Consider the following 20,221-nt stretch of genomic DNA (forward strand, 5'->3'; position numbering starts at 1 on the left):
AAATGCTTGCCTATGTTCTGTGAACGAGTACGGGTGTATCTGCATGCGAAACGCTATGTTACAGTGTCAGTGGCTGTAATACTGTAACGCATACTTGCCTACTTTTGAAAAAGCATTTCAGGGAGATTGTGAAAGCAGCACCTATGAGTTTGGGTTACAGTGGGCATGTACTGATAAATCTGAGACGCGTGTCCTAAACCTGACTTACATCCACATGTAAACCAGCCCAAAAGCAGTTAGTAAGATCTGTTTGTTGATGAAAACACACTAACACTTTTCAGAAATTCATAGGGATCATTGTGCCTTATAATAACCAATGCAAGGAAATGACACTAATGATCCCATTTGAATGTATATATATCTGTTTTTTAATATAACAGCTTCATAATGGGGGTAAGGATGAAATGAGGGAGATTGCTAGACTCTTCAGGGAGACAGGGAGATTGCTACTATTTCAGGGAGTCTCCCTGACAATGAGGGAGAGTGGGCAAGTATGCTGTAACGTAGTGTTTAGCACGCAGACGCACACAGAACATAGGCATGCTGCATATCATTTTAATCAGCAGAAGCTGCTAGTCCCATCATTGTGCGAATAAGATGTATAAAGATGCACAAAAAGACGTTCTGCGCTACCGAGTCACACTGAGCTCCCGCATTATGTGTGGCGCGACTTGTAACGCACGGAGGATAGATGTATGTGGGCACATCTGTATATGTACTGGAAGGTATCTTTGCCTCCCTCTGAATTCAAGGTATCTGGATTTAGGTAGAAATAATAGCTGACCCGTACACTCCCCCTTGAGACTTCAACTCCGCTGGGAACAGGTATGACTGTTCATCAAAAGGTTTCTTTAGTCAGGTCAGGTCTCCATATATATAAATATATATATAACCCGTCCTTAACGAGGTGCAGTGCCAGTAATGTTAGCAACATCTTTAAGTTCAGCTTCTCCAATCAAAGGTTTATTATACATACATATAGATTAAAAATATCCCTAAAGTGCTTCTGTGCTGTTAAAAACATTTCCCACCTCATTGCATTTACTAAATGATACACACTCTATAACACCTGATGATGGTAAAACCCAGAGTATCCATTATTCCTAAAATTTCCTATATTATCAATTCAGTGTTTCCAGTCCACCTTTGTAAGTAGGTTCATGACAGTAAAATCAGGCGCTCATCCATCCGCACTCAAATTGCACGCAAGTTGTACTCTTTCAGGTATAGACTCCCGGAAGTGTGTCCATTTTACTTCTGGTCTGTGGAATGCAAACATGGGGGTTGCGTGGTTCACAACAACGTCACATCCAATCTTTAGTGGTGGACGGTGTCCTGGATGTGCCTCTCCATAGATATCATCTTATACACATCCTGTGTGCAGCAGCCGGTTTGTTCACTTTTCCCAAGGATGTGATCTCCCAATGATAAAATTCTTCATGGTAACCATAAAATATAAAGAAGTAATTAAAGATGGTACACATACATAGATGTTGTTAAAATATATACATATACATAAAAATACCAAATAAAAAAATGACAATAAAAATAAGCCTAAAAGCAGAGGATAAAATCACATACTCATAAAAACCATTTCATCTCCAAAATCTACATTCAGACCCCTGGGGGTCAGTGATTTTAATAAATATATGTTTTTTTATCTCCATTCTTGCTTAAACACTGTCTATATTAATGGTCCCCTTTAATCCCTGCGGAAGGACTGAGATCTGAAATGCGTTGGTGGTGATGGGGAACATTTTGTGATTTGAACTTTGTATTGATCGAATGTGACGTTGTTGTAAACCACGCGACCCTCATGTTTGCGTTCCACAGACCAGAAGTGAAACAGACCGGAGTCTATACCGGAAGGAGTACAACTTGTGTGCGGACTTCCGGTTTCGCGGATGGATGAGCACCTGATTTTACTGTCATGGACCTACTTTCAAAGGTGGACTGGAGACACTGAATTGATAATATAGGAGAACTTAAGCATAATGGATACTTCGTGTTTTTCCATCATCAGATGTTATATTGTCTGTATCATTATGTAACAGCAGTTAGATGGGAATTGTTTTTTTAACAGCACAGATGCACTTTACATATAGATTTATTATAATGACTATGCAATAATGGTTATCTATGTATTAATGTGAGGATATTTTTAAATATTTACACTTTATTTGCTATGGTCATATTACCTAGGGGGAGGGTATAAATTAAATTTTCAGAGTGTTCCCTTTCACACCCTGAGGAAGGACTGAGGTCTGAAATGCGTTGGTGGTGATGGGGAACTCTCTGTGATTTGAACTTTGTATTTTACTATCTGCTCTCGGACATTTCCATCCTCACCCATCCTGGGAGTGGAACAGGAGTTTTGTCCATTTGTGACTGTTCATCTGTGATGAAAGTTTCCCTTTGGGGATATTTTTAATTTATATGTATGTGGAATAAACTTTTATTGGAGAAGCTGAACATGTGGATGTTCTTAACATTACTGGAACTGTACCTCTGTTAAGGACGGGTTATATATGTAGACCTGACCTGACTAAAGAAACCTTTTGATGAACAGTCATACCTGTTCCAAGGGCAGTTGAAGTCTCAAGGAGGAGTGTATGGGTCAGCTATTACTTCTACCTAAATCCAGATACCTAAGGGTAAATTTACTAAGAATTGAGTCTGATCCAGTTTGTTTTTTTTAAACGCAATTTGCCTCGCCGAAACTCGGGTGATTTTCCCGTTTTTAAACTTGCATATTTACTAAGAAGTGAGTTTAGCTGAAAGTGAGTTGGCCGATGGTGAAGCAGATCGAGATTTCTCCCCGGAGTAGCAAGTTTAGATGAGATTTCTCACCCAAGATTGCAGTGTCTTCTCTCTGCAAACCTCTCCCGAGCAAGCATCATTCACATATCAGTGAGATATGTGAAGTTTGTACCTGTAACAAACGGGTTAAATGTAAAAAAAAAATTACGTAGGGTTCCCCCCCCAAAGTATAACCAGCTGCAGACTGCTCAGCAAGTACTGGTTCCTAAAATTACGGGGTACAAAACGAGTAGGGTCCCCCCGTAATTTAGGAACCAGCACCTGGCTGCAGGGCCAGTGCTGTTTTAAATATAGGGGGAAAAAATGCGTAGGGGTTCTCCTATATTTAAAACCAGCACCGAACCCAAACCGACTCGGGTGTAATGCCACAGCCAGGAGACCCTATCACCGGGGCTCCATGGCCAAAGCATTCACATCCCAAGCCGCTTAGCCCAAGCCGGGGATCTCGGGAAGTGGGGCCCCCCAAGAAGGAGTCCCCCCTCTCTCAAAACCCCAGGCTTGAGCTGAAGCTCTTCCCCGCACCCCTGGGCTATGGGTACGGGGTAATAATGTGTTACATAGTTATAAACTATTGTATTTTACAGTGGAATACATGCCTGCCCTTTGGCACTTGCGGAACTACAAGTGCCAGCAGGTGTCCTTCATTACGGATCGCAACTGCGAATGCAATAGCGATTATGCACGCAGTCTCATTGCGATAGTATGCTAATCCGCTATGCTGTTGCAGCACAACATAAGGACGCCCACTTTACCTTACACACAACCGTAATCCTTAGCAAGACTGTGAAACCATCGGTAACATCGAGTACCATCGCAGCCTCACGCACACTTGCACAAAATCTGACCTTACTTAGAAATTGCTAAACTCATCGCACGCAGTGAGTACACAAGCTGCGTACGGCATTGCAGTGGATAATTTATGCATGCCCCTGTAACGGTGTTCAAACGCACTGGCACGCCTGCATTTTTCCGGCCACCCCCCCGTCACCACCCCCTAATGGTACTTCCTGTCAGTCACTCTGCGATTGGTGCGCGTAGCCTCTGCGAATGCAGTCGCGATACATACCCTGCAGTGTGACCGATTGTTTGCGGAATTGCAGTTGTGATCGCTAGTGAATCAGTCGCTAAGAGTGCATATTGCTTTGGCTAATTGTAAGTTTGCGGCATTTTGTTAGTAAGAGTACATTTATCTATATGAGCAATAGTCAGGGAGATGCTACAAAGCTAAATTATTCCCAAGATTCCAGGTCTCTCTAAAATGACACTACAAATTGTTTAATTATTCCAATTTTATCATTTTATAAAAGACGTAGATGGCTTCCATGACCTGGTTATGGCCCAATGCTACATACAGGCTACAACGCCACCTTCTGAGTGGCCGATTGGTAAGCTATACACCCTTACCAATCAGCAGCTCGATATGTCTGGCCTGAAATCACAACTGAGCAGGCGTTTAAATTATGTGTCTGTGTATGTAAAAATCAAACATAAGGTGACAAATGCTGTGAGGGTATTTCCTTTGCAAACATGCATCAAGCTAATGACTTATGACACTCAACATTGTTTTTCAATCGTATAGAACTAGTTTTCTCTCTTTATCAGAAACTATGATAAACCTACTGATAGCTAAATTATGGTGCAATAAACATAGAAGACAATACATTTTTCCATGGTTATCAAATACATGTTGAAAACTCTTTTTTTGTTTTTTTGTTCTATTTCAGAAGTTCATCTTGACCCTTGCAGAACGTGGTGCCCTAATGCAGACTGCCAAACTGTATGCCAGGTTCAACCATCTGATTCCGGTATGCCTGTATCGGTGGATTGCCATGTTTGCCTTATAAAATTTTGTTCTGCATGTAAAAGGACCTGGAATCCTGAGCACTTGTGCCAAGAAAACCAGCCATCAATCGTGCAACTCGAAAAGGGGTAATTTGTGATTTTGAACCAGTGTTATTGTTTCGTGAGAATTGTTCATAATCATAAAGAATTGTTGAGAATTTAAATATTTCTGTATATAATTGGAGATTATAGCTTTACAAATTAAATATTCACTGCACAGGTATACACTGTGTTTTGGTTACTATTTCACCTTAAATTTAATCCAGCAAAAGGTGGAATTGGTTTGTATTGCTCTACTTTCGTATCTCTCATTACGCATCCACACAACAAATACAATGCCTTTTAGTTTGTGTTGCTTTTGATTCCACATTAAACTGATGCAATTCTATTATTAGTGATGGCCGCTAGAAGATGGTGTTCGGACCATTTCTTTGAAAACTCACGACCACCAACATCACTGATTTTCCTTCTCACCCCATAGAAATGCATAGGAAAATCTGCAAAGTTGTTGTACCATAAGTCTCGCCAATGTGCGCATTTTTCCTAGAAATTAGTCATCCCCTATGTGTTTTTTGCTTAAATTGTTTGTGCTTTATATACATTTTGTTTTTTTAAATGGACTATTTAGAAATTAACTTTTAGAAATGAATGTACTAACTGCTGACTAATATTTAGAAAGAACCTGCACACAGTAACATAACTAATCAGACAGGTGTAATGGAGTGGTTTTGTAGAGGATTGGCCTACTGACTTGCTGCTGCTACATGCCATTTTCTCAATAGTAACCATTTTTGAATTTCTTTTGTAGCCATATCCAAAAATGATGTATATCCATCTGCATTGGTTATACTGGTTATGTAAAATGATTATGCACTGGGTTTTGGAAAAGAAAAAATGTTTAACTATTGTAAATAAAAAGTCAATATGTTATTTTATAACAGAACAAATGGCATAAATCATGCATTACCATTTTCCATCTGTAGAATATAAATACATGAATTTAACAAGTGATTAACAAAAATCATCTGCCAAAGCCCATCTGTTCCACTGACTTGTTCTAGGGTTGTTATTTATTGTTGAAAAGAAGGAAAATCATGCGACATACAATATATTATGGACTTCTGTTCTTTATTTTATTTGTTCAAAACATTAAATATATTTTACCTATGTCGGTTCATTAACATGTGCTGAATTTGAAATAACAGGTATTCTAAGCTGAAAAAAAAAAATTAAAATTGTAAAAAAATAGAGCATTCTATGAAACACAACACCTTTATGCTGCTAACAATGTAAGGAAGCAGTGGTGTTTAGATGAGAGATGGGGGTGTTGGCGTCCCTTGGTTCATTCTCCTCATGGACTGGGAAGGCTATGTCTATCTGTGTGGCCTTTTTTCATGGTTAAATGTGCAAAATAGGCCCACAGGAAAGCTTACAATTATAACTGCTGTATTGTAGCAAACCGCTCAAGAGACACACTCTAGCAGAATGCATAAAACACTTATCCCTGCTCCAGTGTTCCCATTTACTGATTTGCACTATTCACTTCATTCAAACCTCATGACAGTAAGTATGCGATGTTGAATTAGGGGCTAGAGACGTTACAGAGGACTGCAAATGTCCAAAATTGCAAAAGAAGTATATTTATTCCTTACACTGTCAGGGACAAGTCATTCTGAGAATGCGGAAAATAATAGAATTTAAAAGGGTTAAAAACCCTTCTAAACATTTACACAAAAATGTCTTTAGAGGACCATAAAAACCAAGTAGATTGGATTTATTCTTGTAGGTATATAGGAGACTGTTTGCTCTTATCATTACACATTTTGTATTTGTAACAGAGATAAACGTCTGAGAATCCTACAGACCTATTATTTTGTCTAGTATAGAGTGTTTGATGTGCTTAATCAGTAATTAAGGTTTAGCTCAACCAGACTTTCCAGTTTGAGACCATAAATGTATCTAGTCAATCAAAATGATTTTCCCACATCTCCTGATGAATCCGATCCAGCTCTAGTTTGGAATGCATAGACATATTGTTGTAATTCATTGAATATGCAAGAGAACATAAGTTATTTTGTACATAGAAAGCGGCTGATTGTATTACCACACAAGTACAAACTTGACTTTATATAAATTTAAGAAGACAGTGGTATTGGGTTTTTAATTGTTATCAAATCCATTTGTACTCAATAAGCACTTTGTTTGATCAAGTAATTAATTTGTAAATTGTTCGGTGGTGGATTGTATAGGATAATGAAAGCAGAACAGAGCATAGCAGACTGGCATATGCGCATTACCAAATATAAACAATTTATAATATCGTAATTTCTAGTTATGGTTTTTGCCTGAGTGTATAATTGGTGTACCTGTATTAGTAGAGCATGCTGAGATTTGTAGTTAGAGTTCAACTCATTTAGGTAAATATCTGAAAACAGGTGCAAAATATATGTAGTTTTTACTCTTAATATGTGATCAAATTCTGCTTTAGCACAGGTTAGAAAATGAATACAATCCTTGGATTATTTTTAGCTGGGGCCAACAGCTCATGCTTTTTTTGCATAGTCTTTCATAAATGTCCCCCATTGAATTTAAGCATGATTCTGATCTGCTGCCAAGTGATAACTACCTTGGCTGTTTTACTTTTCACATTGCTTTAACATCACTTTTTTAATTCTTCTTTTTCAGAGTCCTTGTCAGTGCAGATGCAGATGCTTGTATCAAGCAGTGTCCTGCGTGTCATATTTACATTGAGAGGAATGAAGGTTGTGCACAAATGATGTGCAAAAACTGCAAGCACACGTTCTGCTGGTACTGTTTACAAAACCTTGATGTGAGTGTTTGGCTTAATTAAGAACCTTTGCTTTATAACATTCTCAATGTTTATTTTAGGTGATTATAAAAATATTTAAATTATATGGGGCACAGTTAGAGCGGTATCCAATTAGACGGGAAAAGTAGCGTTTTTTTGTGAAAAATTTTCACCGGCGCTAACTTTTCGTACAAAATGCGTATCGTGCAATCCTATTGCCACAATTTTTGCTCGTGCGAATTCTCCATAGACAAGAACCAGTGAAAAGTTTTCACCATCTCAGAGCAGGTGAAAAATTGTGCAAACCCCTATTTTTGGCTAAAGATGATGTTGGGGCTTGGTTCAGAACCCCTTGGACACCCTCCCTAATGACAAAATAGGCAAAAAAAAAATGTTATGACCTTAAATTAGCCAATAATGACATGTCAGTTTTGGGATGAAAAAATTAAAAGTGCTGGAAAATGGGTTTAAAGTATTGGGTCAGGTATTTTGGGGGGATATGTGTTTCAAACATTGCAGGTGGCTGCTCCAGGTGTATTTTTAAATGTTTTATAAGGGCCAAAAATGTACACAAAAATATACTTGCACTTTTTTTTAATGAGCCCCCGGATTAATTGCAGCATTTATGCCGCATCGTGTCTTTTGGAATAGGATAGTGCAAAAAACGGGAGTGCGCATAGACTAAAGACACAAAATTATCCCACCAAAAGCCCTGAAGTGTGTCAAAACTTAATGCACGTTAAGTCTTCACATTATCATGGCTAATGCTGGATGCCATCCTTGTTTTTGTAGCATAATAATAGTCTATCAAACTGGCTATTCTCAACAGAAAATGCATATTCTTGTGTTCATATTAAAGATTTTGCGTATCCCTGGCGCATACCTCCTCGCATCTGGAGAGATGGAATGGTGGAGGGCAGGAGCATGTAAGAGTAGCCAAGTACAGCAATGGCATGTTCACATAGTTTCTCTATAGTTAGATGTGGAGCCATCCACATGTACACCTGCCAGGAGATGTATCTATTGTGGGTGCTTTACTCCTGGAGCATAGATCCATGCTGACTATGATGATTATCAGCACGGACCTTTGCTGTTTAAAAAAAAGGTTTTAAATAAAGATGGAGTTTAACCACTAGAAACCAATCACAGTGGTGTTCTGCATTGGTTAGCTAATGACATGCCTGTCATCCAAGGCTATGTAAGGAGCAAGTATGCAGCGTCTATGAGAGCTGAAGATTGGATCACGTTTGTTTTTTTTCTTTTTACAGCTAAACAAACTGTTAATAATGAATAGATTCTCAACTACACTGCAGCATGATATGCTTAAAGCATATCTCCTTAATCATCTCTTCACACATTTACATGCTTATTTTGAATTCCACATATCACAACATATATGCAGCTCAAAACAGACATGTACTGTAACTTTGCTTGTTCTCCGGTAGCATTTTACATCTGCGCTTTGGATCCAAATTTGTCCAACTCTAAATGAGGGTCAATAAGTACTGTACCCTTTATTTTATATATAGAGGCGTCTGATGAACGTAAACACTTTTTTACCACTTCTAATCCGTTTCTTCTGCTAGTTTTATTTTATAGCTTAATTTCCCAAGACAACACTGGGATGCAATGTTGTGTTGAGAAATTAAACTGTTTTACAGCTGAAATGCTCTAAATTAGTTTAAAAAAAACATCTATTGTATAGTGACTGCTGACAGAGTATGTTTTCCAGATATCGGCATAGAGTTACAAGTGTAGTAGTTAGTATCAGTTGTGATTTTTTACATTGTGTCAGCCAATAATGACTACACATGGGGCCCAGCTGGGAGATATGGAAAACATGCACTGTTAGTGGTCCATAAGTACAGGATTTGAGAACCATTGCTTCAAAGCACTTCTGTGTGATAGGGAAACACTGTTTCTAAAGAATTAAATGTCTCTATATAGGCTTCTGCACACCCCATTTTACTCCAAAAAGTTGCTGATCAAAATAGCAAATATCCTGTATATTTTTGGGGGAAATCCTGTCAGTGCAGGTGGGGAAAGTGTCTGAGGTCATTACAATGTAAGCTTCAACTTGACTTCTACTCCTGCAGGGCATGTAGTCGGTATCCCGGTGTGCGGGATCCCGACGGTCTGAATACTGGCGCCGAAATCCCAACAGGTCGGGATCCCGGCACCAGTATCCCGACCGCTGCCAACCCGAGTAAGTATTGGGGTTTTAGGGGGAGGTTAGGGTTAGGCATTAGGGGGAGGGTTAGGCACTGTGTAGGGAGTGTTATGATTAGGGTGTGGGGAGGGGGAGGTTAGGTTTAGGCAACGAGGAGGGAATGTTAGGTTTAGAGTATGGGGAGGGGAAGGTTAGGCTTAGGCACTAGAGGGGTAGGTTAGGGAGGGGCACCAAGGAGGGAGGGTTAGGGTAGGGGTTAGGAAATAACTCACCGTGCGATCCTATGGGTGTCGGGATTCTGGCTGTCGTGATGCCGCTGTCAGTATTCTAACCAGCGGCATCCCGACAGCCGGGATTTCATACCGACCCCTACAAAGTGACTAGGGAGATGATACACAGATGGATGACCACAGCAATGTTCACTACAGGACTACCTGTGGCACCAGATATTAACGAAGCACGTAAACATCATCCTCTGCAACATGCCAGAGCGGAAGGAATAAGGGTATCTGCTTTCTAGCTACCCCGGTATAGAGAAGTGGATGTTCTGCAGGGTATCATCTCCCTAGTTGCCTTGTAGTAGTTTTGGCGTTGAAGAACTTGTACTTGTAAAGTACTGCACAATGTAAATTGGAAAGTACAAATTAATTGCTTCTGTGATGGCATTGCTTGCAGTTTGATCAGTATAGACTTTCCATTCTTTCCCCAGTACATGGTGCCTGTGTTTTGGGCGTAGCTTTGGTCAGTTGCTCACTAGGGAAATCCCTTATTCTGAGAGATGAAATGAATAAAAGTTGTCTGGAGATAAATTTTCCTTTATCTGGTATATGATTTGCTTTTCAAGTGTTTAGATTAATAAGAAGTAGGACAGAATAGCGGCTAAGAGTAAGATAGAGAGAAAAGGTGATGTGATTTCTATTTGTGGATTACTGACATTTATTAATGATGCTTAGCAACAAAATGTCTAATAAGTAAAGTATTTACCAGTTGTCTCCTGTATCCTCTTTCTCTTTTGAAGTCAGCTGTTATAAAACTAGAACATATTTTATAAGGTCAATGAATTCAAACTTTTTTAATGATCCAAAGCAACAAAAAGTTGCCCTTCCCCTCATGTGCAGGAAAATAAAACAATTACATACTTTCTTTGGCTCCTGCACTGCAACCTAATTGCACACTGAATTGCATGATAAGGGGCCTTTTTTTATAAGGTATAATTGATTTTTTTTTGCAATGGATTATAGGAAGATCATTGCTGTGCAAGAAGTTCCAATAGCTTACAATGTATTTTCAATATGCAAACTGCACACCAAAATGGCTAAAGCATGGTTTGGCTTCACATGTAAATGAGCTGCAAGTACTAATGCCTTAGCACATTAGTCAGAATTTACATTTTTGTTGATTCATTCTTGTTACACAAAGCCCTTGAGCTTCGCCTGAGCTTCTATGAGCTTGATAGAAGCCTATGAGCTTCTTATCGGGACACTTCCCCTAGGGGGTGTTTAACCCGGAAGTCCCTCTGGCTGGAGCCATCGCAAAGGACAGCTCATATCGGAGAGCTGTCCTTTGCAATATTCTTTGTACATACTGTGGCATGTACCCCAGAGCCGGATTAAGGGGGGGGCTCAGGGGGCGAGTACCCCTGGGACCCCCTCTCACAGGGGGCCCCCTGGCCGGAGCTGCTCCCCCCAGCTCTAGCTACTGCTGCTCCCCTCCCATGACGGGGCCAGTCCAGGGATTGTGAGTGACTGGTCCTGGCCTGTGCCTGCCCCGCTGCAGTAATCAGCAGGACGCAGAGATTGAGTACCGGCCAGGGCTGGGATCACATCACCCGGCTGGAACAATAAAGTTTTTTTTTTCTGCATTGCACACGTGACATCATGACATCAGCGCGCTGAAGAAGAACAGAGAGACTGACTGTGAGGAGCTGAGCCTGCTGTCGCCATTGCTGCAATGAGGAGGACTCTGGAGGAACAAGTAGAAGATTCATCATCCAGGTAAGTGAGTAAGGGGAGGCTGTAGAGACACAGGGGGGCAGGGCTGCGGCTATAGATAGAGACATGGGGGAGGGCAGTGGCTATAGGGAGACACTTGGGGCAGGTCTGCACCTATAGATAGATACATGGGGAGGGCTGAGGCTATATATAGAGAGACAGGGGCAGGGCTGCAGCTATAGAGATATGGTGGAGGGCTGAGACTACAGGGAGACACAGCAGGGTTGAGGCTACAGGGAGACACTAGGGGCAGAGTTGAGGCTATAGGGAAACACTAGGGGCAGAGTTGAGGCTATACGGAGACACTAGGAGCAGGGTTGAGGCTACAGGGAGACACAGGGCAGGGTTGAGGCTATAGGCAGACACTAGTGGCAGTATTGAGGCTATAGGGAGACACTAGGGGCAGAGTTGAGGCTATAGGGAGACACTTGGGGCAGAGTTGAGGCAATAGGGAGACACTAGTGGCAGGGTTGAGGCTATAGGGAGACACTAAGGAGCAGGTTTGAGGCTACAGAGAGACACTAAGGAGCAGGGTTGAGGCTATAGGGAGACACTAGGAGCAGGGTTGAGGCTATAGGGAGGCACTAGGGACAGAGTAGAGGCTATAGGGAGACACTAGGGGCAGAGTAGAGGCTATAGGGAGACACTAGTGGCAGAGTTGAGGCTATAGGGAGACACTAAGGAGCAGGGTTGAGGCTACAGGGAGACACTAAGGAGCAGGGTTGAGGCTATACGGAAACACTAGGAGCAGGGTTGAGGCTATAGGGAGACACTAGGGGCAGAGTAGAGGCTATAGGGAAACACTAGGGGCAGAGTAGAGGCTATAGGGAGACACTAGTGGCAGAGTTGAGGCTATAGGGAGACACTAGGGGCAGGGTTGAGGCTATAGGGAGACACTAGGGGCAGGGTTGAGATTATAGGGAAACGCAGGGGTTGAGCTGAGGGCTATAGAGAGACATGGGATTGCTGCAAAGACACAGCTTGAGCTGAGGCTATGGACAGACAGGGCGGGGGGAAGCTGAGGCTATAGGAAGACACTGGGGGGCAGGGCTGAGGCTATAGACAGACATGGGGGAGGGGTTGAGCTGTGAGCTATAAAGAGACATGGGGATACAGGTAGGACTTATACTGTTGCCCCATGGAGGTCCTGACAAGAGGGGGAGGGCCCCCCTATCTTAAGTGCCCGGGCCCCCTTAAGTCTTAATCCGGCCCTGATGTACCCGAAGACAGGCAGGATGTACTGCATCGCGGATGCTATGCTTAGTACATCCAGCCCATAGTTTTAATAGTCACATTCACTATCCCAAATAACCCGTCATAATATAATCACAAATTTAACAGTATTATTCTTCTCAATCCTAAACACTTCCGGATCTGTCTTAATGTTCACACAGTTTGCACAGTCACACAGATGATTCCCCGTTAACACTTCATGGGACCTGTCCCGATATTTACACATTCCACTACCGCGATTGGTTTAACTCCCCGGGATAGACACTTCCCCCAATGCAATTGCAGTGTTTATCTTTTTAACGGAATCGGTATGATTTACGGCCGGACCCATGCCCGGCGGTTGGAATCCTGACAGCGGCACCCTGGCAGAGGAGGAATTCCCGAACGTCCTAAGGTAAGTATTGACTAACCTAATTCTACTCCCTAACCCTCCCTTCGGGGTCCCTAACCCTAACCTTCCCCCCCAGTGCCTAACCCTAATCCCCCCCTTTAAGTGCCTAAACCTAACCCCCCCCTTCCCCGCCGCCTAAACCTAAGTCCCCCGGGGGGGTGCCTAACCATAAGTTCCCCCCGGGGGTGCCTAACCCTAACCCTTCCACTAGCCTAAACCTCACCTTCCGGGGGGGGGGCCTAACCCTAAGTCCCCCCCCCCCGGGAACCCTAAACCTAACCCTCACCCCCGCGCGGCTATCCACGCTCTGCGCCCGGCGTCCCTTCGATCGGGATGCCGGGCGCCGTTCTCCCGGCGTCGGTAAAATTACAGGCGTCTAGATTTAGACGCCTGTGATTTAACTCTCGCCAGGATTAAGCAGTCGGGAAGCCGGCTGTCGGGATTAGGTCCGCCGGCTTCCCGACTGCATGCCCTTTTTAACACAGAGTCTGCTTCAGTAAGGATCACTATTGCGTACGCATCTGGAGATTCGTATGGAACGTAGCTACAAATGTATCTTAATGCCTGCCATAGCTCATGCGGCATAGAGACACCCAATGCTGCTTTCTCACATCCGTATTACTTCACACTCCTGCATATACATGGGTACCATCGACGGACATCGGCCTGTCATACACAATTTACACCAGGTCTGACCAGCTGCAGAAATTGCAAGTCTCGTCGCTCTCAGGCCCTGATTCAGAGCCGGATGCTCTGACAGAGCACTCGCTCTGAATCAGGGCCGTCTCAACTACGTTTTGGTGCGGCCTCCTGGCCGCTCGCATAGCTGTGGGTGACCACCCACAGCTATAGCGAGCGGCCAAAATGATGGTCGTGATGGTCAAGACCATCTCAACCATCGGGCTTGCGACGAGACCCTTGCGGTAGGGTCTCGCTACCGCAAGCCCTGGAGTGTTTTTGGCTCTATCAGAGCCAAAAGCACTCCCACTGACATCACTAGTGATGTCAGTGGGGCCGGCCCCAGACGGTAGGCGTTCCCATGGGAACGCCTCCGCCTGGGCAGCCACGCCCCTGGCACGCCCACCAAAGGGGGCGTGCTGTCAATCACAATCGACAGCACGCCCCCTTTGGTGCGAGACCCATAAGTCAGTCAACTTCTGGGCCACATACTGACTGATGACCGCCCATTCTTTGCTAATAAATGCTTGGAGTTTGTCAGAATTTGTGGGTTTTTGTTTATCCACTCGCCTCTTGAGGATTGACCACAAGTTCTCAATGGGATTAAGGTCTGGGGAGTTTCCTGGCGATGGACCCAAAATTTTGATGTTTTGTTCGCCGAGCCATTTAGTTATCACTTTTGCCTTATGGTAAGGTGCTCCATCATGCTGGAAAAGGCATTGTTCATCACCAAACTGTTCTTGGATGGTTGGGAGAAGTGGCTCTTGGAGGATGTTTTGGTACCATTCTTTATTCATGGCTGTGTTCTTAGGCAAAATTGTAAGTGATCCCACTGACATAAGTCAGTCGCGATGGTCAAGACCATCGCGACCATCGGGGCTTGCGACGAGACCCTAAGGTTGGGTCTCGGCAGCCGCAAGCCCCAGGGAGCTTCCTGCTCTGATCGAGCAGGAAGCTCCCCACTGACATCACTGCTGGCGTTTGTGAAACCACCCCCCTGCCCCACCTACAAAACGGGCCGAGATGTCGATCAACATCGACAGCTGGCCCTTTTGTAGTGAGCTCCGGAGCGAGAGAGTTTCTCTCTTGCTCCGAGGCTTGCGCTCAGCGCTTGTGACCGAGTCTGAATGAGGACCTATGTGCTTAACTTAGACAGTGAACTTTGTCTTGTCCTTGGGTTCTTTCTGTCGAGAACATCTTGTGCAATGTATATACGTATACATTTCAACCTAACTATCCCTTCTAATGTCTTACCCAGATATCGATTGCCTTATACATTAATAAAATCACACAACAATATGGCTTCCAGCAACAATATTCTGTACTCCTACCACAATCACCTATTTGGTATGATTGGTTAATCATACACCTGACTATAATCCTACAAAATCCATGACTTTGTGCAAGTGTACCTAGAAGAATTGATGCTATTTTGAAGGTATTCAATTGTTACAGCGTGCCCGATCTCCCGTCTAAAGTGAAGGGAGATTGCGGGATGCTATTCAGTTGTTGCTGTTTTTTGCGCTGATCGCGACCAAAGTGGTCGGGTTTAGCCGCGCAAAATATCTACCCCTGATTAAAGTGCTGGGTGCGATTGCGAAAAGTGATGTTTGGGTGCCCAAACATGTCACTTTTCGCCCATTTCAGCTCGCACCCTCCTGGGGCTGCGAGCTGAAATGGTGCGCCGGCAGCTGATCGTGGCCGACAGGAGAAACAATTGAATAGTTTCTGACCGGCACATACGGAGCACAACAATTGAATACCGCCCAAAGGGTGGTCACCCAAAATATTGATTTGATTTAGATATCTATTCATTCACTTTGCATTTTGTTAATTGATAGCACTTTCTGAAAGCATTCTTATTTTGCAGCATTTTTTCCACAACTGCCTAAAACCTTTGAACAGTACTGTACATCTATATTAGTTTTTATGATTGTATATTATGCCATTTGAATTATTTTTTCTATGAATTGTGAAGTCAAATTTAGTTTACTCTGTGTCCACTGTAGGAATTAATATATCTCCAGGACAGTGCGGATTTATATGTATTTTAAAATAAAACCACTTGGTTTGATGATACCTATACAAAGATATTCTCTTATTTATAAATAGCTCTTTATTGAAGTAAAGAGGATTGCCCAACTAAGGTGTTATACATTTTATTGTGGTTTTAAAATACCTTGGCTGGCGCCGGAGAAATAACTCATTGCTATAGACCAGGGGTGGCCAGACTTTTGGACTCAGTTATCTACTTTTAAAACTTAAAACCTTTTGTGATCTACCGAGCCTAAAACGGGGGTGTGGTATACAAAAAAAGGGGGCGTGACCTTACAGCAAGGGATGTGGGAATCCGTCCTGGCAAAATCACACATAGTATCCCCAATTCAAATTACTCCACACAACAGCACAATCTTATTCACAGTACACCACACAGTAGTGTCCCTTATTCACGTTACGATACACAATAGTGACCCTTATTCACAATGCCCACAGTAGTGCCCCTTATACAATGCCCACAGTAGTGCCCCATATGCGATGCCCACTGTAGTAGTGCCCCTTATGAAATGCCCACAGTAGTAGTGCCCATTATGCAATGCCCCCAGTCGGTACCGTAACTAGGGTAGTGCGACATGTGCCATGGCACAGGGCACCGCTGGGCAGGGTTCGCTGATTGGGCCTGTCAATTTTCCTGTTTATTATCATTCTCACTTGTAGCTTCCTCTTCTTTTATCCCCAGCATCTCCTGGCCTTTCCTATCTATTCCCTGGCCCTTCCTGAGGCCATGGCCCTTTTTCAGGTGCTCCTATTTAAAAAATGGGGGGGGGCGCCAATGCTCTCTCTGACAGAGGGCACCAAAAAGTCTAGTTACGGCTCTGCCCCCAGTAGTTGTGCCCATTATGCAGTTCCCCTGTAGTTGTGCCGCTTATGCAATGCCCCTGTAGTTGTGACCATTATGCAATGTCCCCAGTAGTGCCCCTTACACAGTGCCCCAGTAGTGGCTGTGATCGGACGCCTTTCGCCTAGGCCGTCCCTGGTCACGGGTTAGCGCTTTTGGACTCCCACTCACCGTCAGTGACCGCCTGTCACTAACTCCGCCCACTGCGCCATGGGCGTTTAACGATGCTGCCACCACCAAACTCTACCATCGGCGTTTGGAACCGCTTACTAGGTACACTCAGGCTCCTGCCTTGGAACCTGGAACCGCTTCTGCTGCGTATGCGTTTGATTAACTACGGACACACCTCCTGTTTGGTGTCGGCTGTTCCCACCTGATCCCTCGCAATGGACCAGGTCTGCACGGTAGCTGGCAGAGGGCTTGAACTTGGAGACACGGAGCTCTTACCCAGAACAGCAGGAGAACGGAATAGCGTTTTTGCGCAATTCTGTTGGTCGCAAGATTGAGGCAATTGGTAAAGGCAAACGGTGTTTATTTGCTCAATGTCTTAAAGAAGACCCTCCCTTCCGTCTGAAGGGGAATATCACACAGAATCAAACAGCAATTCTCCACAAAGGATTTCCAAAGATGTACCACATACAGGAATCTTATCAGCAGCTCTTTTCCTCATAGAAGTTACAGGGTTTTACCACCTTACTAGGCACAAGCCCTTCTTTTATGCCACTCTAATACACATTTCCACAGGGGGTAAGCCCGCCCTGTGGTTCCCAACCAATCATCATAAGTGCATGACCTGTGCATGTGCTGGCCACATGCACATTTAACATTGTCCCTTATGGCAAGGGGGAGTGGTGACTCCCCTGTGCCTGGGCTCAACCTCTGAGCTGGGCAACGCTCACGGCTCCGCTCCGTCTGGACACAGCCTGGGAAGATAAGGATTTCCCTCCGAAAACGGACTTCCAGGAATCTGCTAAGGGACCAAGCTTGCTACTCTTGCCCGAATCTGAGCTCCAGAGGTGGGCAAGCAGGGTCCCCGGGCACGGTTTCCTGACCATGGAAGGGAAGCGATTTGAAGCTCCCTAAACCCACTTAGCTGGCTCCATTAGCCAGCTTCCTATGCACCCCCTCATACCACTTCCAGGCATGAGGCTGCATAGGAGGACATTTTATTCCCCTAGGGAAGAGGCCTGGGGACCCAGCAGCCCACAGAGAGCTCCGGATCCCCCTGGACCTCCACAGACCACAGGTAAGTGCACTTTTCTTAAATTATACATTAAACATATACATTTCATGTTTTTACACATACACCAAAGCCTGTGCCCTGCATCAGTACACACTGCAGCACTGTAGCCCAGGACCTGCTGTCCTGGCTCAGTGCTGCACAAATCATTTCAAATGCATTTATATTTATTTATTTATTACACTGCCCAGCGCTCAGCGCTGGGCTCCCTTATCCCTGCCGCCCTGGACTGCAGGGTTCAGTGCTGGGGCTCTCTCAGCGCTGGGGGTTACCAGGAGTTAAATCTCCTGAGCGCCGCAGCCACAGGACTTTGGCTGCGAGCGCTCTGTACTGCCCCCATACAGCCCCGCTGCACTGGGAGCCGGCTTCTCCGGTCTCTCAGCGTGTGGCCTCTCCTCTGCACTGGGGTGTCGGGAGCTAGCACTCCCGACCCGCAGCGTGCGGGTACCGAGGGTTAAACTGCTGGCCACGCTGCGTTGTGGAGCTGGGGCGCCGGGAGCGATGCTCCCGGTCCCCAGCGGTCAGCACACAGCACCACCTGGGGAGCCGGCTAGCCCGGTCCCCCTGTGCGCCACCCAGCCCTGCAGTCTGGGACAATCGTGTCCCGGCTGCAGCGGTCTTCTGCTGCCCTGGAGCACCGGGAGCATTGCTCCCAGTCCCCAGCGGTCAGCATCCTGCCCTGCCCTCCGCTGCCTGGCCGCAGTAAGCAGCCGGCACGGAGGGACCAGCGGCGTCCCTGTGGAGCTGGGACGCCGGGAGTCACACTCCCGGGTCCCAGCGTGAAGCCTTCATTGACGCGCCACCGCCAGAGATGATCCCGGGCTGGGCGCCGACATACAGCCCCCACCGAGGGGTTAACACGCTGCCGCGGCCATTGGACAGGGTCTGGGTCACGGCAGCATAAAACATTAAACATTCGGCGCCTAGCGCCGGTAACATATTTAAAAGATGGCGCCTAGCGCCCATAGTTCAGCCCTTTATGCAGTGCCCCCAGTAATGCCCCTAATGCTGTTCCCCCAGTACTGGTGCCCCTCCCCTGTGCTCCAGCGTAGTCATCCGCTCCCTGTTGCTGGCTGGATCAGGCGCGCAGGCTCTTCACATCGCTTTTGATTTAGTATAATACAAGGTGAATGGATTTGTACTGACTGTTCCTAGATAGATCTGTTCAATAAATAATTTGTTTTTTGGAATTTATCTCGTTATTTTCTTTCTGAAACCCTATTAACCCCTATCCAAAAAATTCTTGTAAGAGTAAAACTGTGGTGGAACACAAGCATAGCCCAAAATAGCCTATTCTGTATATCGCCAGAGCACCAAGCATAACTGCGCTTGCGGTCTAGATGCTGATGATTGGACAGGCTGTAGTCTCTGACACTATGTGCAAGTACTGATCACTGTTCCTCCTTTTTTGGTTAAAAAAGGATTCTACTGTTGAACTGCAGAACCAATGTCTAGAGGTTGTGCATTCTGCACAAAGAAAATAACTTACTTTTCAAAGACAGAGAATAAGAAATGAAACAGGATGGAGCTCTACTGTCACAAAAACCATGACTTAGTCACTCTTACACTGTACGGAGGTGCCTTACCAAGGTGAGCTATCCTGTCCCAGGACGCTGTCATTCCATTTCCAGAGGTTCATGGCTGCAGCCATGTTGTCTCTAGTCAAATGAGCACCAGTATCCAGTCTCTATCTGTCACCTGCACTCACATGACCACTTCAGCCTATCTCTGACAAGAGAACCCTATTTAAGCCTGCACCTGACACAAACACCTTGTCGAAACAGTGTGGTTCTCTTCATCCGAGTGATCTCAATAGTAATTGCTACCTCTGATCCACTGCCTGAACCTGCGCTGCTGTACTCCTGTAAGTTGCTGCTTTTAAGTTACTACATTAACTCTTCAGTCCTGCGCTGTATGCTGCTTCCCTGCCTGCACCTGTACCAGCCTGTATTCAAGTACTGCTTCCAGTCCGGCTCTACTACTGATACTCTCACCGGTCTCACTCCTGTCTTAGCCTGTGGTCCCACTCCAGCTTGCTGCTGCTACTGGTATCTCCAGTCCCACTCTGGTTTAAGCCTGCGGCTCTACTCTGGCTGGCTGCTGCTTTCTCCGGTCCCACTCCAGGACAAGCCTGCGGTTCCATCAAGGCTG

At 44.8% G+C, this 20,221-nt stretch overlaps 1 protein-coding gene across 2 annotated transcripts in view; it reads left to right on the forward strand.

The window, feature by feature from the left end:
* Window positions 1-20,221, forward strand: part of RNF144B (ring finger protein 144B) — a 65,165-nt gene that overhangs the window by 35,412 nt on the left and 9,532 nt on the right. For both annotated transcript variants that reach the window (XM_088475955.1, XM_088475953.1), the window contains 2 exons: window positions 4,545-4,749; window positions 7,348-7,492. In XM_088475955.1, coding sequence (XP_088332081.1) covers window positions 4,545-4,749; window positions 7,348-7,492 — 350 coding nt within the window. The remainder of the gene's footprint in view (window positions 1-4,544; window positions 4,750-7,347; window positions 7,493-20,221) is intronic.

The sequence above is a fragment of the Taudactylus pleione genome, unplaced genomic scaffold (assembly GCF_031769625.1).
Source record: "Taudactylus pleione unplaced genomic scaffold, aTauple2 ptg000179l, whole genome shotgun sequence".
In the NCBI taxonomy this organism is placed as follows: Eukaryota; Metazoa; Chordata; class Amphibia; order Anura; family Myobatrachidae; genus Taudactylus; species Taudactylus pleione.